The 22,629-nt window shown below is 54.2% G+C and overlaps 12 protein-coding genes across 12 annotated transcripts; 7 read left to right on the top strand and 5 right to left on the bottom strand.

Moving 5' to 3' along the window:
• Positions 1-84: 84 nt before the first annotated feature.
• L969DRAFT_96345 (uncharacterized protein) lies at positions 85-518 on the top strand (the record flags this gene model as incomplete). The annotated part of the gene is made up of 2 exons (XM_014710358.1): positions 85-312; positions 363-518. 2 exons carry the CDS (start codon positions 85-87, stop codon positions 516-518), a joined length of 384 nt encoding a protein of 127 aa, XP_014565844.1.
• A 30-nt stretch (positions 519-548) lies between these two features.
• L969DRAFT_19307 (uncharacterized protein) lies at positions 549-1,574 on the bottom strand (the record flags this gene model as incomplete). Its single annotated transcript, XM_014710305.1, has 2 exons — positions 549-1,379; positions 1,431-1,574. 2 exons carry the CDS (start codon positions 1,572-1,574, stop codon positions 549-551), a joined length of 975 nt encoding a protein of 324 aa, XP_014565791.1.
• A 52-nt stretch (positions 1,575-1,626) lies between these two features.
• L969DRAFT_53001 (uncharacterized protein) lies at positions 1,627-5,250 on the bottom strand (the record flags this gene model as incomplete). Its single annotated transcript, XM_014710359.1, has 3 exons — positions 1,627-2,289; positions 2,338-4,444; positions 4,493-5,250. 3 exons carry the CDS (start codon positions 5,248-5,250, stop codon positions 1,627-1,629), a joined length of 3,528 nt encoding a protein of 1,175 aa, XP_014565845.1.
• A 68-nt stretch (positions 5,251-5,318) lies between these two features.
• On the top strand, positions 5,319-6,977 carry L969DRAFT_78248 (uncharacterized protein; the record flags this gene model as incomplete). The annotated part of the gene is made up of 6 exons (XM_014710360.1): positions 5,319-5,749; positions 5,805-5,882; positions 5,948-6,061; positions 6,112-6,227; positions 6,278-6,452; positions 6,499-6,977. Exons 1-6 carry the CDS (start codon positions 5,416-5,418, stop codon positions 6,975-6,977), a joined length of 1,296 nt encoding a protein of 431 aa, XP_014565846.1. The 5' UTR covers positions 5,319-5,415.
• Positions 6,978-7,040: 63 nt separating this feature from the next.
• On the bottom strand, positions 7,041-8,721 carry L969DRAFT_96349 (uncharacterized protein; the record flags this gene model as incomplete). The annotated part of the gene is made up of 5 exons (XM_014710361.1): positions 7,041-7,107; positions 7,161-7,955; positions 8,008-8,363; positions 8,423-8,550; positions 8,601-8,721. The coding sequence occupies 5 exons, from the start codon at positions 8,719-8,721 to the stop codon at positions 7,041-7,043; spliced, it is 1,467 nt and encodes a 488-aa protein (XP_014565847.1).
• A 118-nt stretch (positions 8,722-8,839) lies between these two features.
• Positions 8,840-10,161, top strand: L969DRAFT_25706 (uncharacterized protein). The gene is made up of 6 exons (XM_014710328.1): positions 8,840-9,258; positions 9,312-9,318; positions 9,366-9,485; positions 9,543-9,606; positions 9,657-9,864; positions 9,914-10,161. The coding sequence occupies exons 1-6, from the start codon at positions 8,935-8,937 to the stop codon at positions 10,067-10,069; spliced, it is 879 nt and encodes a 292-aa protein (XP_014565814.1). The 5' UTR covers positions 8,840-8,934; the 3' UTR covers positions 10,070-10,161.
• Positions 10,162-10,760: 599 nt separating this feature from the next.
• Positions 10,761-11,944, top strand: L969DRAFT_53373 (glycosyltransferase family 31 protein; the record flags this gene model as incomplete). Its single annotated transcript, XM_014710362.1, has 2 exons — positions 10,761-11,062; positions 11,116-11,944. 2 exons carry the CDS (start codon positions 10,761-10,763, stop codon positions 11,942-11,944), a joined length of 1,131 nt encoding a protein of 376 aa, XP_014565848.1.
• Positions 11,945-12,229: 285 nt separating this feature from the next.
• On the bottom strand, positions 12,230-13,695 carry L969DRAFT_53175 (uncharacterized protein; the record flags this gene model as incomplete). Its single annotated transcript, XM_014710363.1, has 4 exons — positions 12,230-12,258; positions 12,309-12,479; positions 12,531-12,598; positions 12,641-13,695. The coding sequence occupies 4 exons, from the start codon at positions 13,693-13,695 to the stop codon at positions 12,230-12,232; spliced, it is 1,323 nt and encodes a 440-aa protein (XP_014565849.1).
• Positions 13,696-13,904: 209 nt separating this feature from the next.
• Positions 13,905-15,855, top strand: L969DRAFT_89810 (uncharacterized protein). The gene is made up of 6 exons (XM_014710364.1): positions 13,905-14,915; positions 14,961-15,030; positions 15,086-15,399; positions 15,446-15,513; positions 15,571-15,738; positions 15,797-15,855. Exons 1-6 carry the CDS (start codon positions 14,236-14,238, stop codon positions 15,823-15,825), a joined length of 1,329 nt encoding a protein of 442 aa, XP_014565850.1. The 5' UTR covers positions 13,905-14,235; the 3' UTR covers positions 15,826-15,855.
• Positions 15,856-17,022: 1,167 nt separating this feature from the next.
• On the top strand, positions 17,023-17,782 carry L969DRAFT_89814 (uncharacterized protein). The gene has a single exon (XM_014710365.1). The coding sequence runs from the start codon at positions 17,186-17,188 to the stop codon at positions 17,435-17,437; it is 252 nt and encodes an 83-aa protein (XP_014565851.1). The 5' UTR covers positions 17,023-17,185; the 3' UTR covers positions 17,438-17,782.
• Positions 17,783-19,527: 1,745 nt separating this feature from the next.
• Positions 19,528-20,961, top strand: L969DRAFT_96354 (uncharacterized protein; the record flags this gene model as incomplete). Its single annotated transcript, XM_014710366.1, has 4 exons — positions 19,528-20,353; positions 20,401-20,465; positions 20,517-20,834; positions 20,890-20,961. The coding sequence occupies 4 exons, from the start codon at positions 19,528-19,530 to the stop codon at positions 20,959-20,961; spliced, it is 1,281 nt and encodes a 426-aa protein (XP_014565852.1).
• Positions 20,741-22,601, bottom strand: L969DRAFT_89817 (uncharacterized protein). Its single transcript, XM_014710367.1, has 4 exons — positions 21,951-22,601; positions 21,582-21,902; positions 21,485-21,533; positions 20,741-21,434 (listed from the first exon to the last, which is right to left on the bottom strand). The coding sequence occupies exons 1-4, from the start codon at positions 22,446-22,448 to the stop codon at positions 20,998-21,000; spliced, it is 1,305 nt and encodes a 434-aa protein (XP_014565853.1). The 5' UTR covers positions 22,449-22,601; the 3' UTR covers positions 20,741-20,997.
• Positions 22,602-22,629: the final 28 nt, after the last annotated feature.

A 22,629-nucleotide genomic window follows, 5' to 3' on the forward strand; every position in this document is an offset into this window, starting at 1 on the left:
ACTTCCTGTGTACAGCTGCTCTTGGCTTTCCTGAGCTCAGTGTGGCTGGCTGTCGCGTGCCTACGCCTACGCTGGCCTCTATTGATGCACAGATTGGCGACCAAGCTTGGTAGCCTGAGAATGGTGTCATCTAGGGCAAGCCCAGTCAAGGCTACCCGCGAAGCGATCGACGCAGCAGTGGCTCGAGGCTGGACTGTCGTCGCCGGCAAGGAGATGGGTCAGGCAAGACTTCACAAAGAGCTTGCCTTCAAGGGCTTCAAGCAAGCATGGGCGTTCATGAACCTGGTCGCAATTGCTGCCACGGATCTCAAGGTCGGTCACCTATTATGTCACTTGTGCATGGGCCAATGAGCAAAGGACAGCATCACCCGGAGTGGAGCAACGTCTACTCGAAAGTCTCGATTAATCTTACAACGCACGTCGCAGAGGTACCCAACAGTCTGACAGTACTCGACATTCAGCTTGCCGAACGTATCGACCAGGCAGAGCAAATCACGCGTAGTGGAGATCACCCATAGGATCAATCTCTATCGCGATATTGGTGAGGATCAGTCTCTATCGCGATATTGGTGAGCATCATCATCATCATCGTCGTCGTCGTCGTCGTCGTCGTACTCGTCCTCATCATCTTCATCTTCAGCCAGATAGTCGTCCAGCACGGCTAGGGCGAATTCGTCAAACAAATGCGCTCGCATCTCCTCGTCAGTGGCGAAGAGGAGCCGCTCGCCGGGCCTAAGCATATTGCGTGATGGTAAGCTGCCGTTGCGCCGCCTGGCACTGCGAGCGCTGCGAGCCTGTCGCCTGGCCTGTCGTAGCTCTTGGGTGTCCTCGAATGTATGCGTGAAGCCTTCGTAGACCTTGCCGTCCGCCGTCTCGTGCTTGTAGTGACACGATATGCCATAGGGGCATTCAGTATGATCACTCGCTTCAAAATATCGGCACTTCGTCGCAGCACACTTGTCGAGGTAGCCTTTGACGACAGCTTCCTTCTCTGGCCCTTGAGCAAGGAAGCGGTGGCATGGGATGATGTAATGGCTGCGATTGCGGCAGACGCAGCAGGTCTTGCGCACGCCGTCTGCGCTAATTTCTTTGTCCTTACGATCACGCCACTTGCGAATGCAGCCGAGGCAGTAGCAGTGCGAGCAGGCCTCCAGCAGGCCATAGCTCTGACTTGGCACTTCGAGACAGATCACGCAGGCGTCTTGCTCCTCTTCCGCCGATCGCGCCGCTGATCCGCTTGGCCCCGCTAAAGTGAACTCTGATGACCAGTCTTCGAGCTTGTCTGGCGCTGAGCCTGCGCTGGATGCATGCTTGAAGTGACATCTGGCGGCCCGCCAGCAGTAACCCTCGTTGAAGAACTTGCAGGGAATCTCCTTGCGCTGCGCGGAAACCATGTTCGGCTTTGTAGCGACTGATCAGAGACAGCTTACCTTGGTGAGGGTGATCTCGTTCATAGCACTGATCGCTGTCGGGTTTCGATCATTCGGTGACGCGGTGTCAGTCAAGAAATTCATGAAAGCGGTCGCGCTTATCGAATTTAAGAAGATCTTGCGGCCAAGGAATGTAATCTGCATGAGGGCCCCTCAGGATCAAGCATGCGGCGCGGAAGATGCATGCAAGTGACAATTAGTAAGCGATAACACCCCTGAGACGCTCTAATTCCGCGCCAATGGCAAACACCCATTGATCGCGTTCGGCCTTGCTTCGTGCCTGATAAGTGAGCTGTGTGAGTGCAGCACTACTTCCAAGGGCCTTCCAGTAGAGCACGAACGCGAGATCTTCGTCTGCTGCGTATGAAACCAGGCCGTCTTGTCCATAGTATCGCGAGACTGCTTTCTGTTGAGCGCGACTCGAGCTGTTGCTGTCGTATAGATCGGCATTAAGCCGGCCGACGACGATATAGCAGCCGTGGAGATCGATGACGTTCTTGCGACGATGATACGTGGTCTGTGTAGGCTGACCCTGCCAGTCACGCTGCCGGAGCTGAAATTCGACGAGTTGACCGGCGGCGAGGAAGACGTGCCTTTCGATGAAGGGCCCTGTCGCTGCTTTGTGGTATAAACGCCCGGATAGTGTGATACCACGGCAGCCTTGAAGTATGCACCAATTGTAACGTGCAGCCGACAAGGCACTTTCGTCCAGTTCCGGCAAGGCTGAGACAGGCTGCTCTTCAATTTTCGCCGGTCGTGGCATTTGCTCAAGTGCATCCACACGTTGTCGCCGTGCCCAATAAACGACCAGCGCAGATAGCCGCTGCACCCATTCTTCGGCGGTCGCGCGGGAATAACACTGCCAGAACATCAACACCGTCGTAGAGCTTACTGCGAGCTGCCTTACCTGGAAACGCAAAACGCGATCATTCTCAGTGACGATCTCAAAGGTACGCGTCGAGACGTCTGGATCTGCAGGTGCAAGCTCCCCTATTGCCTCGTCTTTGACCAAAGGCGACTGGCTCGTCGTTGAAGCGCGATCGTCTCGGCTCGTTGCATCTTGAGCGGTCGCCAGTCTGACTGCTTTGAGCTTGCGCAAATCCACGTAACCCTTGGCCCGACGTATCTGCTCGGCTGAGCGCTTTTGCTCGGATAGCCCAAAGTTCTCGAGCAGTTCTTCAGGCGAGGAAGTCATGCCAGTCACTTTTTCACCTTCTAGATTTTGCGTCGCTGCTTTGATACGAAGCCACCGATGTACCGAAAACCACCGTGCTTTGCGAGCCTGCCGCTCTGGAGCCATTGAATATGGAGCGCCGAAGACACCTCCTGCGCCTGCCAAGAAAGGTGCCAAAGCGAGCGTGGCTGGGTTATCGACGGTCGCTTCAAAGGGTGGATCGGGCGGATGCGCTTTACTCGGCTTGTTAGCGAACAGATAGCCCCGATGTGTCGAGATGTACAGTCTTTCGGTGCCAGCAGCTTTGATTCTCGTCACATAGCCCTCGACCATCGCCGGTTCTGCCATGAGCGTGCGGTCGGGCATGCTGACACTGGTAGGATAATGTAATTCCGCCCGAAGCTCGAGTTGATGCAGCTTCCGCGTGGTTTCTGCCATCGGTATGCCCACAAGGACTTCTAGACCTTGACTACTCCCTTGAGCTTTAGGATCGCGGGCGACCCACTCTAAGATTGTGCCGCTGTGCCATGCAAGCGAGAAAGCGGTACCCTTGTCGACCATCTGCGCGTGTAAGGCGCGCCATTGCGGTGCTTTGACAAGCATGTCGAAGGTTGTGTCGATGACGCGCTTCAAGGTCAGTAGACGATAACTTTCTCCAGATCGCGTCAAGGTACGTTGGGTTATGTCGGCAAGTCCGAGTCGGCGAGCCTGAAGCACGCTGTTCGGAACAGGGATGCGTATCGTCGCTTCCAGAACCGGGACGTGAACATCGAGCTGACGGGGTAGCTCGCCGCCAAGCGCTTGCCAAACCTGAAAAAAGAAAGTGCCTGCCTCTGACATATGCTGTGTGCGTAGGATAAACACGTTCGTGCCGAGGTGATAGCGGTGCAAACGAGCAGTCTTGCGAGCTTTGCCAGAACTGAGCGCATGCTCGTGCTTCGACTGAGGTGAACAAGTCAAGCACATAATTCGATCCGAGGCCGAGAACAAACTGAGCATTGTCTTCCCCGGCTTGAGTGGGATGATATGGCGCAGCTTCATGTGCTTGACAATACGCTCGCGAAAAGGTGTCTTGTAGTGCGACCAGCACTCAATCGCGTTGGCCTTGCGGACGACAGTAAGCTCTTCCCAAGGTCTGAAAGTGACCGCAAAGTTGCGAATTGAAAGCTCATTCAGATCCTCAGGCAGATCCTCCCTGATAGACCAGCCCGACTTAACGAGCATCTTTGTCCTCGTGATGATCTCCTGCGATCCGTGTTCAATCCGTCTGATGAGCCCAGACTCTGAGAAGGCAAGCATTTGGTGTTCCATACCACCGGGACGATCCGGACGCCCAAGAACGTGTTCGACGCGAGCAGGCGGTGCATCGCCAGCAGGCGGCGAGTCGGACAAGGTGGGCTCTATTTCGCCCGGGAGAAAGTTCACAGTTCTTGACTTTCGGAGCATGTGCAATTGGGGATGAGTCCCTTTCACCGTACTAGCTTCATGTGCTTGTACGCTTGCAAGGGATGCGGCCGAAGACGCAAGATCGCTCTTGGTTCGAAAGAGCTCAAACGTCATATCGGGTCTGTCTTCGTCGATTCGTAACGGTGGTCGATTGCAATGCGATGCAGGCGCGCGACGCACGGTAGCAGGCAAATCAGTGATACTGGGATTGAACGACGATGCATCGTAGGGCTGTGTTCGGGCAGTCTGGAATGACGTAGCCGTTCTCGCAGTCGCATTTGTTGCACGGGCGACCGGCTGCGGTCTGATGGGCTGCATTGACGTCCGATCGGTACTGTTAGCTGTCTTACCGGGATGTAGCAATGCGAGAAGATCGGAATCATGATCGACATCACTGTGTCTACGTCTCAGTCTGGTACGATACGCATAGTCGCTGCGATACCTATGGGAATCCTTCTGTGCGTTAGAAGCAGCTTGCTTCTGCTGATGATCCTGATTGGTGTGCTCGCGTTCTGCGTCTTCCTCGTCCCTGAGCTTGTCTTGCCGCAATTGTTCAGCGGCGGCGCGTATGTCTGCGCCAATCTCGAAACTGCCGCCTTTCCACCTACTCCAGCTGTCCTCGCCCGCTGTCTGCTTCTCGCGGGCAGCCCCATCGCTGCCCGTCGCAAGGTGACGCTTCAACCGTCGGGTCAAGCGGAGTCTCTTGCCCTCCTTGCCACGCTCGATCGTCCGGCGCCAGAATCTGGTCTGCTCCTGACGCGCCTCCCTGACTTCTTGGGCAGAGTGACCGAGCATGGTATTGACAAGATGGGGTCCTAGAAATACTCGGCGCAGACCGCCTTGCGATGGTTTGCATGTACACGACGGTCCGCCGTCCCTGCGTGCCGGATCTGCGTGCACCGTGTCGCCTTTGTGTATTCTGGACTGGTCGCGAAAGGCCTGAGCGGCGGCATTGCCCGTGCTGAGCGTTGCATGAGTTCGACGAAGGTCTTCTGGTGGACCGAGGGACAGTGGTTCGTGCTCTGGATCAGCGTAAGGCACAGCCGAGGTGGACGCACTGGGCCCGCCAGGTCCCAATCGTGTTGGCGCGGCAGGTAGCGAAGCACTCGTGTTGGTCTGCTCAAGCTTCGGTCTGAAATCGGCATTGTCGATCGCAGGAGCAGATCTGCTCTGCGTCAGGACCGGTCTATCGCCAGGCATCAGGGCACTAGCAAGTCGAAGCAGGCCAGATCCAAGTCAGATTGAACGTTGAACGTCGCGCCCTGCCCAGCGTGCCAGGGTTCGAAGGAGTCGGCAAAGTAGCACGCTGCCACTCGCAGCTGGTTCAGAGGTACATGCGAGAGATCAGGTAGCCTCGCTTGTAGCATGCCTAGACCCTCTCGAGCGAATGCTAGTGGGACAATAGGGCAACCGGCGAGCAAAGCAGGAGAGACGACAGTACAGACTTTGAGCGAGCCCAGGCAGCGCTCGCAGCCTGTCAGCGCATCAGCAGCTAGTCAGTCCCCTTCGAGCAGTCTCAGACGCAACAACCGCCAGCCCGCGCAGTCCAGTAGCAAAGCGGCCCAGTCAGAATCCGTGATGCCGGCGCAAGACGAAGACGGGCAGGAGGAGGAGGAAGAGGAGGAGGAGGAGGAGGAAGAGGAGGAGGAAGAGGAGGAAGAGGACGATGAGGGAAAGGCACCAGGCGGCGAAGTCTATGGTCTGCTCGGCTTGGCTTGCGCGAGACTGCATGTGCTGAGTGTGCTCGGTCGCAGAATCAGAGTCTAGCTCTCAGTCAGGCACAGAATCCCTGACCTGGATCTCCTGGTTCTGCTCGGTCCCGGGCCACGAGTGTGCGTCTACCTTCATCAGCACTCGTGAACAGCTCATAGACCAAAGCTGACACACTGTTCCGCAGATTTTGCCGAAGTGACAGATGACTTCATAGAGGACGACTTCAATCTTACTGGCCTTAACGCGCTCGTGCCCTTCTACCAGGAAGCCTTAGAGATGGTTCTCGATGTTGAGCCAGGTATGCTTTCGTTCACGTCAGAAATCGTTCCGCGTTCATTGCACGATGAGCAGAAGAGGAGAGCCTCAAGATACCCGACGTGTCTATAGTGGAAAGCTCTGCCGAGCTTCTGTACGGACTCATACATCAGCGATTCATCCTGACCAGACAGGGCCTCTCTCAAATGGTATACTGAATCGTCTGCATGCCACGTCAGAACTGACAGCGGCCGCGCAGCTTGGCAAATATGAACAAGCCCATTTTGGCTACTGTCCGCGCGTTTACTGCAATACAACGAAAGTCCTACCGTGCGGCCGATCAGATCTACCGGGCGTAGATACCGTGAAGCTTTACTGCCCGAGCTGTACAGACACCTACACGCCGCCCTCGTCTCGCTTTAACGGTGTCGATGGTACGCCTCTGTCTCAGATCCCTCATCAAGGCTAATGTATGTGCAGGCGCATTCTTTGGCACGACTTTCCCGCATCTTCTCTTCCAGTCATTCAAAGACATTGCTTCGACCGAATCGCGCGTGCCTGCCTCGCCCGTCCCCGAAGAATCTGCAATGTCGAATACTAGAGCAGACGGGCAGGCGAGAGGACAGGGTCTGCCAGCAACAAACGCGCTGACATCGGCCAGCAAACTCTATATACCGAGGATATACGGCTTCAAGGTGTCCGAACGTGCGAGGAGTGGGCCTCGAATGCAATGGCTGAGAATGCAGCCCCGGGATCCGATCGAATTAGATTCGGTAGACAACATGGGCCGATGGAAGGACGAAGATCCCGGAGCTGAGATGTTGCACGAGGAGGGCATACAAGAGGCCACTGACGGCTATGGACCTGACGTCGACGAACCAATCGAAGAAGACGAGCAGCCAGCTCCGATGAGTCCGCCGAAGAGGCCAGCCTCTGCTCGCTATGACGACACAGATTAGATTCATCATCAGTCTGTCATGCATCTGTACTATTGCATACGACAGAAGAAGCGCTCTCAGAAATCAGAAGTGTACACGTGTTGCTGATGCGACCGAACTCTGCACGGGACAGTAGGGACACTTGAAGACACTGCGCCAGCAAGTCAGATTGAGCTCCTGAGCGACTGGGTGTCTTTGGCTTACGCGGATCCCTTGGAAAGTCGACTCAAGGACTCTTTCGCCACAACGTGGCCGCAAGGCATCATCATCGGCGGATTGTCCTCGGTCGCTTGCTCTTTGGAGACCGGACAGGCAAAGACCGAATGGAAACGGTACTGTGAGGGTAGCGCAATCTCGATAGGCAGCTCTTCCACCTGGGACCATTCGTTGCGCTTCTCCTTCATGACGCTTCTCACTTTTGCAATTCGAGCAAGCGCTCCGCCTCCGCCGATGTCCGTCGCGACCACAAGCGGTAGGTCTCGAGAGACTTTCAAACGCGCACAGTATTCTCTTGTGAATATGTCAACCACTTTCTGCAGTGCAGGTCTTGCCCTCCGCTTCTTGCCTGTCGCTGCCTCGGCGGGCGCAGGCGTAGCTCCAGATCGAGGCACATCTTGCAGAACCGATTTGAGCTCGTCTAGCCAGGTAGAGTAGTAAGGTGAGTTGAGCAATCGCTCGAGCGGCGTGAAGAGCGCTGCAGTGATCATCGAAGCTATCTTGGCGTGGTGTCGTGCGTAAAGTGGCTTGAAATGTCGCATGGCATAGGCGAGAGCAAGACTAGCCCCATTTGATATAGCAGGCTTATCTGAAGCGCGTGTGGGGAGTCGTATGACTGAATGAGCTTGTGCGTCTTGTGTGACAGGATAGACAGCAAACGCAAGCGTGTCCGGTAACGGGACAGAATCCGAGAAGAGTAAACGTGCGAAAATGTAACGCTGCGTCACGAAGAGTAAATCGGAATCTCGAGAGAGAAGAAATGGTTCGTGAGCCTGGCACCAGCTATGTGCGTCGTTTGCTCAGTCGCAGCAAAGTCAAGAGGCAGAAAGCGTACTCGAGGACAGATCGGAGGTTCTCATTGCGAATATCATCAGCGATCACGTGCATCTTCTGAAAGGCTTCTTCGAACTGGACTGGAAATGGCGTGCGCGATTCCACGCAAAACGAATTGGCGACATGGTAGTGGCCTTGGCGCAGAAGATGCTGAGCGATAACGGTGTTGACGCGATCTGCACAAGAGGCAAAATACATGTGCTCAAACGGATCTTGTTTGCTTCTGCTTGTCGATGCATGTGCATTGAAGGCTGTCAGATCCGATACGAGAGGAGCAGCGGGCGCAAAAGCGGGCGCGTCAGGAGGTGTCACTGGCGGTGCCGAGGGTAACAGCGGCGTCAGGTCTGCGGTGAATCTCTGCGAGATCGTCCACCAGCGTTATAGGCTACGAACCTGCAAACAGATTGGGGACAGACCTTGTCAATATTCTTGCCGAGCCTGGTGAGCGACGACTGCCACTCTTTATGCCTCTCTGCGATCCTAGCGTTGCTGGCTCTCACAGACTGTGCCAGGCTTGCCAGACTGTTGTCGAATGCATTGGGATCTGCATTGACGTTCAGTCTCAAAAGATGGACCGGATTCTCGCGGGCAGACCAGATGTGACACGCTGACGCAAGACTTGCAGGCGGTCAATGAGATTTTGCAAGATCTCTTGCTCGTTCAGACTATCTGAAGCCGAGGCGGCCTTCTCATAGTCTCGCTTGAGCGAATCCATGCCTCTTGACGTCCCGCGGAGGACTGAGCTCGACGCACGTCAGCGATGCAGCTGTGACGCTGTGACGTTGCGAACGAGTCAACCTGACGCGACTATATAAAGCTATAATATAAGTAATCCCTGGTCGACGTTCCACTAGCGACGCCAGCCGTTTCGATTGGCGAAGCGCTGCACTTCGCGGCTCATTCTGCTCCCCGGCAGCTGGTCTCAGCGATGCATCAGACCGTCTGGTACTCCCGACAAGGCCCTACAGATGGCTTCTGGGGCCCTGTCACTGCAAGCATAGACTGGTGCGAAGAGAATTACGTCGTGTCGCATTACATTGCAGAATTCAGCAACACTCTGTCCAATCTATTCTTTGTCGGTCTGGCAGCCTTCTCCGTCATCATGGGCATGCGCGAGAAGCTCCCCTTGCGGTATTTGCTTTCCGCTGCTGGTATAGCGCTCGTCGGCTTCGGCTCATTCGCCTTCCACGGAACGCTTAAATATCAGACTCAGCTAGCCGACGAAATCCCGATGCTTTTCGCGAGCTCGCTTGTATGTCCAACTTCTGAGAGCCGTCCGAGGCTGACTGGGTTGTCGCCGTGTAGATGACATGTACGCCTTCATCAAGCTACACGCGACTTGCCCTCATGCCCGAGCAGACGTCGTCTTTGAGGATAGCATAGAAGGTTCGAAGCCAAAGCTCGGCGTGTGGCTACCGATCCTCTGCTTCAGCTATCCGACGCTCATCACTATCGCATACTTGATCTATCCCAATCCAGGTCAGCTCGCTCCCTTTCAGTCGCAGAAGCACTGCTCACTGGCGCGAAAATGTTCAGTCCTGCATCAGATTGGCTATGCCTGCATACAGCTAAACACGACCGTCAGAGTGACGCAGATCCTGTACGTGATCTCTCGTAGCCCTGGAGTACTCCTAATCCTCTGTCCACCAGGCTGACGAAGCTCAAAGCTAATCAAAGACAATTGAGTCTCAATCATGCCATCAGGCGAATGGAGCTCCTCGGCTCGGCGTCCTTTGTCGCCGGCTTTGTCATCTGGAATATGGACAACTTGCTCTGCGACTCTCTAACGGATGTCAAGCACGCCGTCGGCCAGCCCGTCTCAGGCATCCTGCTTGAGGGACACGCGTGGTGGCATATAGTATGTCATCGTGCAAAAGCTGGTACATCACTAATGGAGAGACGAACAGGGCACCGGCCTCGGCGTCTTTCTCATCAACGTATCGACTTCTTTGATGATGCTCCTGCTCAAAGATCCCAACAATGCGGGCTACCAGCTTGAATATAAGCTCTTTGGCCTATTGCCCTACGTGGCACGTACGCAAGAACTCAAAAAGAGCCGATAGATGGGTGGCATTTGCCTCAGCGCAATGCAAATTGTTATCGCCGGAGTGCAGATTGACATCAGTCGGTTTTAGAGTCTCCGATTGATCACCTGACGACAATTCGCGCGAATCGCGCTCCATTAATTGTGCCCTTTCTCCGCGAAGTCCTCAAAGTCCATGTCAGCGATATCGAACGATTTGAGGATGTCCTTCTCCGTGCGAATTACCATAGCTTTCGTTCAAACAATCTCCGAATCAATTGAGAGACAGGTTGGCGGCTCGTCTACTTTACAAAGCAGAGGCAGATGCGCTCTACCGTCCAATGCTTTGCTACTTGGACGGGCCGCTCAACAAGTCTGCAGCCTGTCTTGTGAGATGACCGCCGGCGATTCTGTGTAGACGCATCGTTGGTCGATACATGGCTCGGCCCTTCACACTGCCAAAGGTTCTGGCTCGCTTCGCAAGAATCCTCGTCCTGACCATTACGCTGGTATTGCTCGTGCTCATCTGTACCCAGCAACTGGTACCTCGTCATGTTCGAGAACCCTTTTACGATGTACAAGTCGTAGCACAGTATCGTGAACCGCCTGACGACCATTCGACCCCAGCCAATCGGAACGTAACGTGGCTTGTCGAGGCAGCGGCGAGCCGGAAAATCCATGTTATACCAATGATCTCAAGCTATCTACCATACCCTACCCGCACACCTGATATGGACAGCCTGGCGTTCGTCTTTGGCGCGAGAATAAGGCAAATTGACGACTGGCTACCCAACTGGCATACCTTGATGCGCGACCACCCTGGCGCGACTTGCACGATCGTCATTGTGAGCACGAGCGAACGACATGTAGACGACATGGTGCAGCGAATGCATGCCGTCCATCTAGACTGCAAGATTGAGCTGTCGACTCACCGCGATGTGCGCAGAGACTATGCTCTCGCTCCCTTGAGCGCACAACAGCATCACAAAGACAGCACTGGTCATTGGCCAGACTATGTCATCGTCTCGGATGAGTCAGTTTCGTACATGACTGGTAAGGACACCCTTGCTGACATGGAATCACCAGCGATACTGTTTATCTCGACATGCGGCAATATAGAAGGATGCTCAGCAGATATGATCCCTCTATACCTTACTTTATCGGTTCTGCATCCGATACGGCGCAACGCAGACACGTTGAAGGCGCTTTCGCATACGGAGGCGCAAGCATGATTATCACATCGGCTTTGCTGGGTTCGATGCATGGCAATTACGAGCAGTGCCTCGAGGACCTCCCGAAGGAGGAATTTGGCGGCGGTGATCTCTATCTTGCGCTGTGCACTAGCCGAGCAATTGGTCTCCAGCCCCAACGGACTGCACACCGAGCAAGAGATATGACAGAGTTTTTCAATTTTCAGAGCGGCTTGCATCAGTGCGATTACACTGGCAATGGCGACGGCTTCTATCAGTCCGGAGAAAGGTTCCTTACTCTACATCACTTTCTTTCCAAGATATTCAGCAAACCATTCCCCGCTTTCATTGACCATCAGATATCCTTGCGATGCACTGTACTTGCAGCGCAACGTATCGGCGGTCAGAACCTGTATAAACGCTTCGTATTCGAGCAAGGAAGGCAGCTCTGGGTGCCGGGTCATTCTTTCACTCGCTACTCGCGACCAATAGCGCAAGAGGACTTTGCATTGATGGAGGTGACCATGAAGGAAGTGTATTTCCTGGAGCCGACCCGCCCTGGAATCACGGAGGGCATCGATGCATCTGTCGAGGAGAATACAAAACAGACCTTTTATCTGTCTGCTACATCAGCACGAAGTCCCACATCAACTGTACTTGGGTACACGGCGAGCGACAATTCTACAATGACAATTTTGGTGCACCACGAAGCTGTCGATATTTAGGACGCCCGCGTGACGCGACGCTCGCGGCTCAAAGCTCGTTGTCAAGCAGTATAAGCCATAGCATTGTGGAAAACGACCTGGACGGGTCCAATGCGGCTTGTTCGCATATCAACGTCGTATGCAATGGGGCGCCGTACGGCAACGAAAGTGGAGAAAACACGTCATCTTCGTTCCTGTGCGCCAGATGGGCTGTATCGGGGCAATGTATTTTGAACATACATAAGGAAGAGGTCTCGACAAAGATCTCGTTAAGACTAGAAGCTACGAGGAGAAAGCCAGAAGAGCTCATTCTTTCCACTTGTGCAATAACATCGCTGGTCATCACTTTGTCAGGTTTACTGCACGCACGAAGAGCAAAACTCACGGGTAGGCGCGCACATGTCCAAATTTTCTCGCCATTCGCGATAAAATTCGTGAGCTGTTACGCCAGCCCAGTCGAACGTGGTGCCTGCTGAGCCCGCATGCTTGTAGATCGGCATGCTGAGACTGATGGTGCTGAGGTTAGCATATCGTGCGGCTGTGGGTATGAAGTACTCTGCAATGACGAGCGTTCAGGCTGACTATGGCATGGACGCCACCATCTTACCTGTATAGCAGCTATGACCTGCCTGATACAGCGTCTTGAATGCCTCATGCAGTTGGCGAGTAGAGAAGCTGGCGTAGTTGTCAGCTGCTACATCTGGGCGAAGCACAAACTCTGCATACCCAAGCGTAATCCAGGCTTTCGACATGACGCTAGCATCAACAAAGCCGAGGCAATCCTCTGCACGTGGAGACACCCAACCGCCGCACAACAGGTCGTTGTCTTCGCCCATGAAGAGCATCAGGTTCGGTGGCTTGAGGGTATCCTCCCTTGGAACCCAGCTCTGCCATCGCGAGACGGCCAGACTGCTGTTCACCTTAGCAAAGAAATCTTGCCATGTGCCGAGGAGCCTAGTGTCTTCCTCGGCCCACCATACTTGATCGTACTGCTGCGATTGCTCGAGGTCTAGAAAGTAGTTCACCGCAATGTGGTTGGACCACATGACGTTGCGCCAATCTATGTTGGGATATGGTGCAATCGCTGTCTCAAATGAGAATGGGATGACGCGAGATCGGAACTCTGACGAGACGCTGTTGAGGAATTCGGTCGTATTGACGTCGGGCGGAATATGAGGCACAAAGAAGACATCGACGCCAGCAACGGTCTCTGCCTCTGCAACGAGCGCCCGATAGCTCATCAGTCGGTCCTGTTGCATGGGCTCGTTGAAAGCGGAATGTGACATCCGCATCATGAAGGCTTGTGTTGCGCCTCTGTGCGGCGGTGGCGAGGAAGGCCTAACGTCTCGAGTGATATACGGTCGGTTGCGCTCCAGATAAGTCACACAATCCGTCGGTGCGTTGACGAGGGTATGCCAGTCTTGAGCCTTTTCATATTTGGCTTGCCATTGTACGCGATGGTCCGAATAAACCCGTCCGTAGCTCGATCCCCTCTGCAGATTGAGGTGCGAAGCCACTGTATCGTGTGCCGTCAGGCAAATTACTAACAGTACTGCCAGAAGGACGGCCAGAAGCCAGGGCGTCGCTAGACCGCCTAGCTTGCGCCTGCGCGTCCAGTATATGAGCCAACTTTCAAGGGCCCTGTCGACTTCGAGAAGCGCGTCGCCGTCTTGACATGGTTGGATCTTCTCTTCCTTGTCGGTGTACACCGAATCGTCGTGGATCGATTCATATGTGCTGCTGTGCCACCCAAACCATGTACCGGGCCGCATATTGGCGAGGAGCAAGGGCGGTTGCCTGACCGCGCTGACATTGTACGCGACGCAGTCACGAGGCTAGCCATGCAGTCTAGCAGAACGATGAGAAGATGTGTCCATAACGGGATGGATGGGTAATGATGGGGGCTTTCATATTACGCCTCGGAGCGGGCTGTGTGAATTCGATAAATTCTAATTGCGCGCGATCCGCTAATTCGCGCTCAGCGGCTTTCTCTCTTTGCGATACCTCGCGGGCTGCGGACTTTTATCTCGCTTCAACCTCAGCTGACACGCTTTTCGGCTCATCTCTCCGATGTCTCTTGCCCTTGCCGCAGCCTCAAACGTTTTGATCGACTTATGCTCGAATCTTTCCTGGTGTCTATTACGGGACATGCACTCAAATGCTGTGTACCAATCATGCACATTCGGACTCAGCACCCTCATATCCCGTGATCGTGTCGCGTACAATGCCGGTACGCGTGCAACGCATGTTAGCAACATTGAGCGTGGTGCCCACTTTCCAAGCTGGCGAAACCCTGAGCATCGAAGGGAGCGATGGGCGCTTGGGCGAACGGCGCGAATCTGTCCAGCGAAGATGTGCATTCATCGTCTGCGGACGAAGAGCTCAACTCGGACGCTTTTGATGCTTCCGTCTCAGTGGACTCGAACGAGAGCTTCAAAGAGCCGCTATGGCGGCTCAACTCATCCGTCAGACGACGCTCTGGCTTACTAAAGACGTTTATTGTCCTGTTTTGCCTCGGTGTCTGGGCTGTATCATTGGCCGTGTCGCTGCTCCAATCAGATCGGATGACACGCCGCGTTTCTAGCTTCCTCACCGCCGCAGCTGACGGTCCGACAATGACGCCGAACACGCAACGTAATGCAAACGTCCGGCCAAATCTACTCAGTCACTGGCACAAGGCGCAAGACTGGCATCCGCTGGTCGGCAGCAACTCCGAATGCGCGATGTATCAGGAGCGCTACCGTCCATATACTACAGGCCATTGGGTGTCACCTTCGCCACCGCCCCACAAGGGCGTTACCATTGCTTTGCTGCTGCGCATGTCCCATACTGCTTTCCAAGAACCGATGCGCGCAGATCGACTGCTGAGCTATAGAGCTCTGATCGCTGAGGCCGAGGTAGACGCTGGCATAGATGTGTATTTCGTACCGCACGTGCCGGCCAATATCAGCATCGAATCCTTCATGACTACAGTGCGTTCGGAGTTTCGCGAGTGCGTCAGTACCCTCGTCATCCGGCTTCGCTGACATGCAGCCAGTCGTACAATCCCCTTTTCGTTCGAGACCGCGTCAGCGCCGTATCCCGATGTCGACTGGCAGAACGTCCTGGTGAGTGCCTCAAGTCACGGAATGCGCGCTCTGCTCAATCGTTAAATCCATGAAGCATTCCAATCACATCGCTGTCGACTACTTCCTCGACCTCACGCAAGCCCAACAGTATGACGGAGTCTGGTGGGCGGAAGAGGATGTGAGGCTTCTTGGGTCTTGGAAGACATTCTTCGAAAATGTCAAGAGAAGTCTGGCCGTCTCCCGATGGCAGAGCTGGGTTGCAGAGGAGGAGACTCGAAAGCCACCCAATCTCATACTGTTCATGGGTCAGGAAAGCAACCTCCTGCCGCCATGGGTTGAAGGTAGAGCCAGAGGCTGCCTGGCGTTCAGCCCGCCAGAGCATATCCTCAAAGCATGGATTACAATCGGGTCAGCAAGGCCTCTTGCACGCCTGCGTAGCTGACAAGTTGGACAGATACCTCACGCGAAAGCTCCATGAGACTTTCAAGGAGCTTTATCGTTCTGGCATCAACTGCTACACGGGTGAGTGAGGAGTTCAGCAATTCGCAGGGCACGTGAGGTGACGATATCTATTCTCAGAGGAGTTTATCCCGACTGCTGCAAGGCACGCTAACCTCAGCACTATTAGCATTAGCATGCCGGTCTACAAGCGCGCGGATAGGCCCGAGACTACCTTTGACTGGGGTGGTCGAGCTGCTCCCGATTTCTACCGTGATTGGAGGGATTTAGACATATGTGTGCCAACACGTGAGTAACTCATGATCGCTGCACAAAGGATGTCTAACAATCCTTTCAATATGGACAGCCATGTTGCTACATAAATGGAAAGTGTAGACCGGCTGATGCAGCTTCCTTATGCCCGCGCATATCTGTCGTCTGCTCGACCAAGCTCGAGCAAATGACCGGTGCTATCGTGGAGAAAGCGTAGATTGGCCCGCAGCCGCGTCTGCCATGTCCCTTGATATTTGAATGATCTGATATCTAAATTAGGCATTCACGGAAAATCCGTTAGTTCCCCATGTCACGCTTCTGATTCTCTCCGTCCGTGGCTATTGTCCAATGGCAATGTAGGGATCTTGGTCCAGCATGCTCCTTCGATACTTTCCTCAACTAGATTTCGTGGGCAATGTCATTAAGCCAAGGCACCACGAGCAATGATTCGATGTCCGAGGGCGATGACTTCGCGCGTGAAGCTCCGGACGTACTCATCTGCATCGAAGACTACATGAAGCCACTGGCCTACGCCAGTGCATCCCGCGCCAAGCAATCAGTTTTACGATGCCTTGGTCATCGATTTCATGACTTTTCTAATTCCGGCTCTTTACGGCACCTTGTCCAAGCTTTGGATCGCCAATCTTGACAATTCTAGGCTAGCGATCACAGATGCTTCCATATATGCACAGACGGTGACAGAAATCATCAACGAAGGGTTGCCGCGGGCTTCGTGACTCGTCATTGGCAGCTTCGCCGGGAGATCGCTTTCTGAGAGGCTCGGTCTCGTGAGGACGCTCATCGCGTTTCAAGTTTTGCTGTGCCTGCTTCTATCGACTGCCCTGCTAGCGTCGTCTGATACGTTCGCGGCCGCATTTTTGCCATAAGATATTTCAGTCGAGTCACTCGAGTATGTGCGCCTAGCCGCCTTTGCATCCTTATTCAATGCGACAACTGCTGCTCTTGCCGCGGCTACGCGAGCACGGCATTGCACGGACGCCCAATTCGTCATCGCACTTTGCACGACAATACTGAACTTGATCTGTGATCTCATACTGCTTTCTACCGTTCAGCCAATTCGGGTTCATCCCACAGTAAATACACAGCAGAAGAGGAGCTTGCGTGTAATGGCCTTGGCGCTGTTGCAGGTCTCATTTATCTCAAAATGACCCTCGACAGACTAGGCCAGCACACCCGGTCGAATATCAGCTGGCGGCATCTTCAGACACTCATCAAGGCTGGCTTATACTTCTTCATTCAATCCGCGATCCGCAATGCTCTCTACCTCATCCAAGTACATGAAACCGTGAAGCTGGACAGTACTGCAGCAACAGCGTATGAAATCTTTGTCTCGATGAGAGAGGGTCTGGTCAATCCCGCATACATCCGCATGGATTAGAAGGTGATCGATGCGCAGGTTGTGGTGCTGGTGCGAACGTTGGAAGTCGGCCATCGTTTCGGTCTTGTCGTGCAGCAAGCCTGCATGCAGGCGCGAAACCGGCTAGCGTTGACCGAGATCGTGTACATCATGAGGCCCGTCGTGCTTCGTGTAAGCATCGCGTCCACGATCGAAGGCGCGCTCGCACTGCTACTCTTATCCGGACTCGTCACGCATTATGCTCGCTGGATTTCGCAGTCGGAACAAGTCGCCGAGCAAGCCGCACGATTCTGGCGATCGATCGATTGGTGCTATGTCTCTAAATTGCACTCTCAACGATGCTCGCTACCGCATTGACTGCTACACGACCGGCGCATCATCTCGCGAGCAGTCTCATGTCAAAATTGCTTTATATCTTGCTATGAACAATCGCTCTCGCTGTAAGAGGTTTGTAAGCTCTTTTGACGTGTGGCCCCATTCAGGTGACTGATGTCCACGCTGGAGTCAGAAGATAGCGCAGCTCTATTACGCTTGGATCTTGAGGCTCGCTTATGGTCTCAGACATGACCGTTGGCAGCATGATTATATTGGGGGTATATCGTCTCCGTACAGGCTTTTCGACTTGGGCCGCGCGCTCGTGAAGATCATGAAACTCCCAGACATGCGTGCGCCAATGTGCCAAGGCCAGCTGCTATTGCATCTCTGACAGAGTGGACGACGGATCTAGCGGATTCTGTACTAATAGACGTGCGCGTCAAATATTGTCACTCAAGCGCCGAGCGACGCGGAATTCGAACATGCAGTACTTGCCTTGCCTAACCAGTCGGCATTTGTGATGAGCAAATATGGTTCTCGAGATCATGGAGGTGACCATGCATACCTCTCACATCTATCACTGCTTTCGTGGGCGCTTGACGAAGGAGAAGCCTCCAGCGATCAGAAAGTGGTGCTCTCACTTGACGCTCCCTTGCTTCCTCTCGAATTGTGGTACGACATATTGGATCGTATCGACCAGCGTGCCCGCTACGAAAACTTTCCATGTCCTGCTGCGACCATCAGTCTCAGCTTGGTATTCGAAGCCCCAGGCGGATCTGCTTGCCATACTTATTCTGGGTTAGTCTGTACATCCCTGCTGACACGCCGCCCAGGTCCACACGCTCCGCAGACGGTTAAAGCAGAACCCTAATGGGAGCTCTGCAACCTCGGAATGGCATGCGAAGTGAACGATGACCTTGCTCACAGCGTTGACCAAGTAGCATTCTGGAACTATTGAGTCTCCCACGACGAATTCACACGTGACATAGCAGACCCAGTCGTCGACTGACTGGACTTTATCAAGCCGTCTTGCGCCAGTATCGACGCTCGCGATAACTTTCTGCCCTGCCTCTCAGCAATCAAATACCACCTTTACGACTGGATCACCGATGATCTCCAAAGTCTATCGATTAGCGTCGACGGAACTTACAGCGATTTTCAGAAGACTGCCGGAGTCGACGGACGTTCGTCCGTCGCAACACATCGTGTATTGCTGCGGCTCTAGGCATGCGAAAGCATCACCCATCTCGAGCTTGTCGACAGTTTGGGCCAGGAAGGATTGAGATACGACGAGATGGAACCGGTCATGAGGAGCGTGTAGGGAGCGATCAAAGAGCACAAAGCGCTACGAAGCCTAGATGTGCGCCCACGTGCTGAGCTTGCCACGTCTGCTGCCAACAGGGAGTGCTCGACTGGCTGGACCTGCAGCCTGCAGCATTTCGGCATTCATGGCTCAATGTCTCATGTGACGATTGAAAGGATCTGCAGATACACAGAAAGCCTGTACAGAGTCTCAGTCTGCGCAAGATGACGACACAGCAAGCTAGTGGTTCTGGCACATCCCTGCGCTGCACGCATTGTCATCTCTGGAGTCACTCGAGCCTTGTCTTCAATTGATCGCCCAGCGCTTCACTTTGCCTTGCTTGCGCGAACTACTGCTCGCGTCTCGACCTGCCAGGGCTTGCGAGGATCCCCAAGACTTCGACTTGGCAGCAGCTTCGCCGCCTCAAATTAATCGCGCCGATCGCCAGAGTGGATCTAAGCATGCTCCCTCCGGCAAAAGCTAAGCAGAGGTACAACGATTCTGCCAGCGCCGTGATATCAGTCTCAGCTAGGACTGGCAAGCTTGATGAGTTGACTCGGGGTGTCCGATGGCAAAGATTGGGTCGATGCTATGCTCGTGAATGACCTTACTACGATACTATGCATACTCTTAAGAGATGGTAGCTCGCTAATGATGTGGCGGAATCCACCTTATGGACCTTGTTACTGGATGGCTGACTATGATGACAGTCAAAGGTTTTATTTGAGGGTTACTTCCAAATTAAATGCCAGTTGACGTACTAACGTGGATGATCTATAGCTGACTTGCTTGACTGGCCAGACGCTTGCCCAGTGCTCACTACGCCAGCATGCTCGACTCGGCCACAGCAGGCTTAGGGGAGACGGCGCTCTCGGCATTCGAGGCGAGCATCAGTGTCTTACTAACCTTGCTTTATGGCTACCTTGCCGGCATGTTCGGTATGATGACAGAGGAGACCGTCCATCAGACCTCGAAGATGTGCACAACACTGTTCCTGCCCTTCCTGGCCATTTGCTCTATAGGCCCCAACATCAACCTCGAGACCATCGTCAAGCTGTGGCCACTCATCGCCTGGTCGTTCATTTCTATTGGCTTTGGCTTCCTGTTCGGCTACATCGGACACAGACTGATTCGTCTGCCAGGCTGGGCAGTCGCAGCGTGCGGTCTCTGCAACGCCAACGCCATGCCACTCTTGCTACTCCAATCACTCGAGACGACAGGTTTGCTCGACAAACTCTTGTGGGCAGATGAGACCACACCGCAAGCACTCAAACGTGGAAAGTCTTATGTCTTGCTCAACTCTGTGGTACAGCAAGCACTTGCCTTCTCGGCCGGCCTGTGGGCGATGCGACTCGACGCCGATGAGCGAGGCAAGAATGACATTGACATTTTGGGTCGCAATGGCTCCGGACCTGCGCGGCATCACATTGTCCAAGATGAAGCGCACGTCGGTCTGCTCGACCCGCGCACGAGCTTCGGCAGTGATGACGAAGCGATCGCGTACGAAGCGCACGCACAGATTACCAGTCTAGCCATCGCGACCGAGAACAAATGGAAGCTTGAACTGCCCGAGGCTATCACTAAGCCGTGCCGTACAGCAGCATCGTATCTCAATCCACCCATTGTCGGTGCTGCGAGTGCTGTCATCCTTGGTCGTGCGTGTCGGTTTGCTGGACATTGCTTTTGCTGACAAGATCCACAGTGACGCCGCCCTTGCATCAAGTGCTCTTCTCGACCGATGGTGCTCTGCATACATCGCTGTTCCAAGTATGCAGCCACTGCAGTCCTTTGCTTCGCAGCTGATCGCAGCTTGTGCAGAGCTGGAATAACCTCGGCGATCTCTTCACTGCGCTCCAAATGTTCGTTCTCGGCGCACAGCTATATCAGAATCAACGGTCGGCACGGCCAGGCCTATGGCCGTCCCTCTTCGTGCTCACTTTCCGCTTTATTCTCATGCCAGCCTTTTCACTGTCGATCATAACACTGCTCACAACACGACAGATCATCCAAGGCGACCAGCTCATGTCATTCATCATGATGCTCGTGCCATGCGGGCCATCTGCATTACTTCTTGCTAATCTGGCCACCATCACGGGTCAGGACGCGGGCGTTGTGGCCGGTTTCCTCGCTCTATCAGTGAGTGATCTGCATGCTACAGGACGGCTCAAAACTGATGCTTGTGCGGTCAAAGTATGCGCTTTCGCCCCTGATCGCGGTCGTCGTAGCCGCTGCCGTCAAGATATTAGAAAGCATAGACGCATAGAGACCGAGATGGGCTTCTGTGATCTGCCAAGGTTGTTCATGCACGATGTACGGCGGGAGTCAAGTAGCGCTCTCTGAACCTCACATGGCCAGCATCCGAGGCAGTCTTCCTCGCTGCTGCACCAGAGGTGACAGTCGTCGTCTTCTCCATCGTGATGAGCCGGCGTGACCACTTGCCAAAGTTTTGCGAGCTATTGTGGAGCAGCTTGAGTCCTGCCAGCTGGGGCACATCGCTGTCTTTGTAGGCTGCATCCTCCGTCGGAAGGAAATAGACTAGCCTTCCGCCGGGCTTGAGCAGGTAGAGCGAGACGCTCAGGAGCTCTTGGAGTACCTCGCTCATCTCCCAACCTACGGATGGCGGACGGTAATCGTCCTGGAGGTGCGAGTAGACTCCGTTCGGCATCAGACGAGGTTCTTGCGAGAGTTCTCCTTTTCTACCTAGCTTGCGCGCGCCCGCTCTGACACCATACGGCGCTGCACTTGAAGGTATGAGCTTCGAAGCGACAAGATGAGGCTTGACGCACGATCTGTGATGATGGCGTCAAAGAGTTCGCCCGTTCGCCAGGGATGCAACTGCGAGAACGAGTCAGATAATGAGCCTGCCGGGCTATGATTGCACACATTGATATCGAATACGGCAAGATCGAGTACAGCGATATCGCTGAGGCCGTATTCAAATGCGCATTGACGTATACCGACATTGGTCTTGCCACGCATGTGGCGACCATCTATGTCGCTGCCAAGTACCGAGGCGCCGTAATGCGCGCTTGTGTAGACGCTGCTCCCAGTGCCCATAAAGGGATCGTAGAGTATCTTGCCAGGGCCTGCGAGGGCCTGATTGGACATGTAGAGCGAGACTTCAGATTGCATGGTCGTGTTACCGATGTAGAGCCGCTGCTTTACGTCGTACTGCGCGATCAGGTGTCGCTGTCCCTGGCAGATCTGCATGCCATCTCAGATGCCATTGTGATGAGTGTGATGTTGACTAACGACTTGTCCTGCAAAGGCTCGTCGGATGCTGTGATCGTCGGGCGAGGCAAGGAGGAAGACGGACATGTCGAGATCTGGTTGGTTCAAGTCGATGTCCGCTCTAAAGTCGAGGAACCCAAAGGAATTGAGGATCCGCTGCTTGTCATCATAGTCAAAATGATGGTAAGCTGTGTCGAGGGTGATGCGCCATGTGCTTGACTCTACAAATGGCTGCCATAGCTCTGGATCTTGCCGGAGCGCATCTTGCAACGAGGCTATCGACGTCCCATGGGCCCAGAGACGGATAACACAAGACAGCGCTGCCGCTCTCGAGCCAATCTGTCGCGCTGCATATTCGTCGGGCAGCCAGACGAGGAAGAAACGAGGCGCAAGGTTGTCGATTGGCTCTGCAAGGGCCATATCGATGCCAAAGTAGTCTGCGATCGATTGAACGTCCGGCCAGACAAATTCGTGTAAGTCCTTGCCATAGCGTACAAGCAATAGGTACAGCTCTCGCATGCGCCTGCTGCACAGATTGAATTGCTATCTCGATATTTTCAAGGGTTTGAAAGTTTGACGTGCGTAGCAGATCACATGATTGTCACATGGTCAAATATGCAGAGTGGCGCTGTCCAATTCAGAGCCTCGAATTCTTCGCCTTCCACGTTTCATTGCTTGAATCGCCCACACGGTCGGGAAA

Source organism: Mixia osmundae, assembly GCF_000708205.1.
Source record: "Mixia osmundae IAM 14324 unplaced genomic scaffold scaffold_10, whole genome shotgun sequence".
NCBI classification, from domain to species: domain Eukaryota; kingdom Fungi; phylum Basidiomycota; class Mixiomycetes; order Mixiales; family Mixiaceae; genus Mixia; species Mixia osmundae.

What these genes read in the sequence shown, in the direction of transcription:
- L969DRAFT_89810 (XM_014710364.1), top strand. Translation starts at nt 14,236, where the DNA reads ATGGGCGCTTGGGCGAACGGCGCGAATCTGTCCAGCGAAGATGTGCAT. An exon ending in TCGACTGGCAGAACGTCCTG is followed by an intron (nt 15,031 to 15,085) that starts GTGAGTGCCTCA and finishes AAATCCATGAAG; the next exon opens with CATTCCAATCACATCGCTGT. An exon ending in AAAGCATGGATTACAATCGG is followed by an intron (nt 15,400 to 15,445) that starts GTCAGCAAGGCC and finishes CAAGTTGGACAG; the next exon opens with ATACCTCACGCGAAAGCTCC.
- L969DRAFT_25706 (XM_014710328.1), top strand. Translation starts at nt 8,935, where the DNA reads ATGCATCAGACCGTCTGGTACTCCCGACAAGGCCCTACAGATGGCTTC. An exon ending in CTTGATCTATCCCAATCCAG is followed by an intron (nt 9,486 to 9,542) that starts GTCAGCTCGCTC and finishes GAAAATGTTCAG; the next exon opens with TCCTGCATCAGATTGGCTAT. An exon ending in GACACGCGTGGTGGCATATA is followed by an intron (nt 9,865 to 9,913) that starts GTATGTCATCGT and finishes AGAGACGAACAG; the next exon opens with GGCACCGGCCTCGGCGTCTT.
- L969DRAFT_89814 (XM_014710365.1), top strand. Translation starts at nt 17,186, where the DNA reads ATGCAGGCGCGAAACCGGCTAGCGTTGACCGAGATCGTGTACATCATG.
- L969DRAFT_89817 (XM_014710367.1), bottom strand. Translation starts at nt 22,448, where the DNA reads ATGCGAGAGCTGTACCTATTGCTTGTACGCTATGGCAAGGACTTACAC. An exon ending in GAGCCTTTGCAGGACAAGTC is followed by an intron (nt 21,903 to 21,950) that starts GTTAGTCAACAT and finishes GATGGCATGCAG; the next exon opens with ATCTGCCAGGGACAGCGACA. An exon ending in TGACGCCATCATCACAGATC is followed by an intron (nt 21,435 to 21,484) that starts GTGCGTCAAGCC and finishes CTTCAAGTGCAG; the next exon opens with CGCCGTATGGTGTCAGAGCG.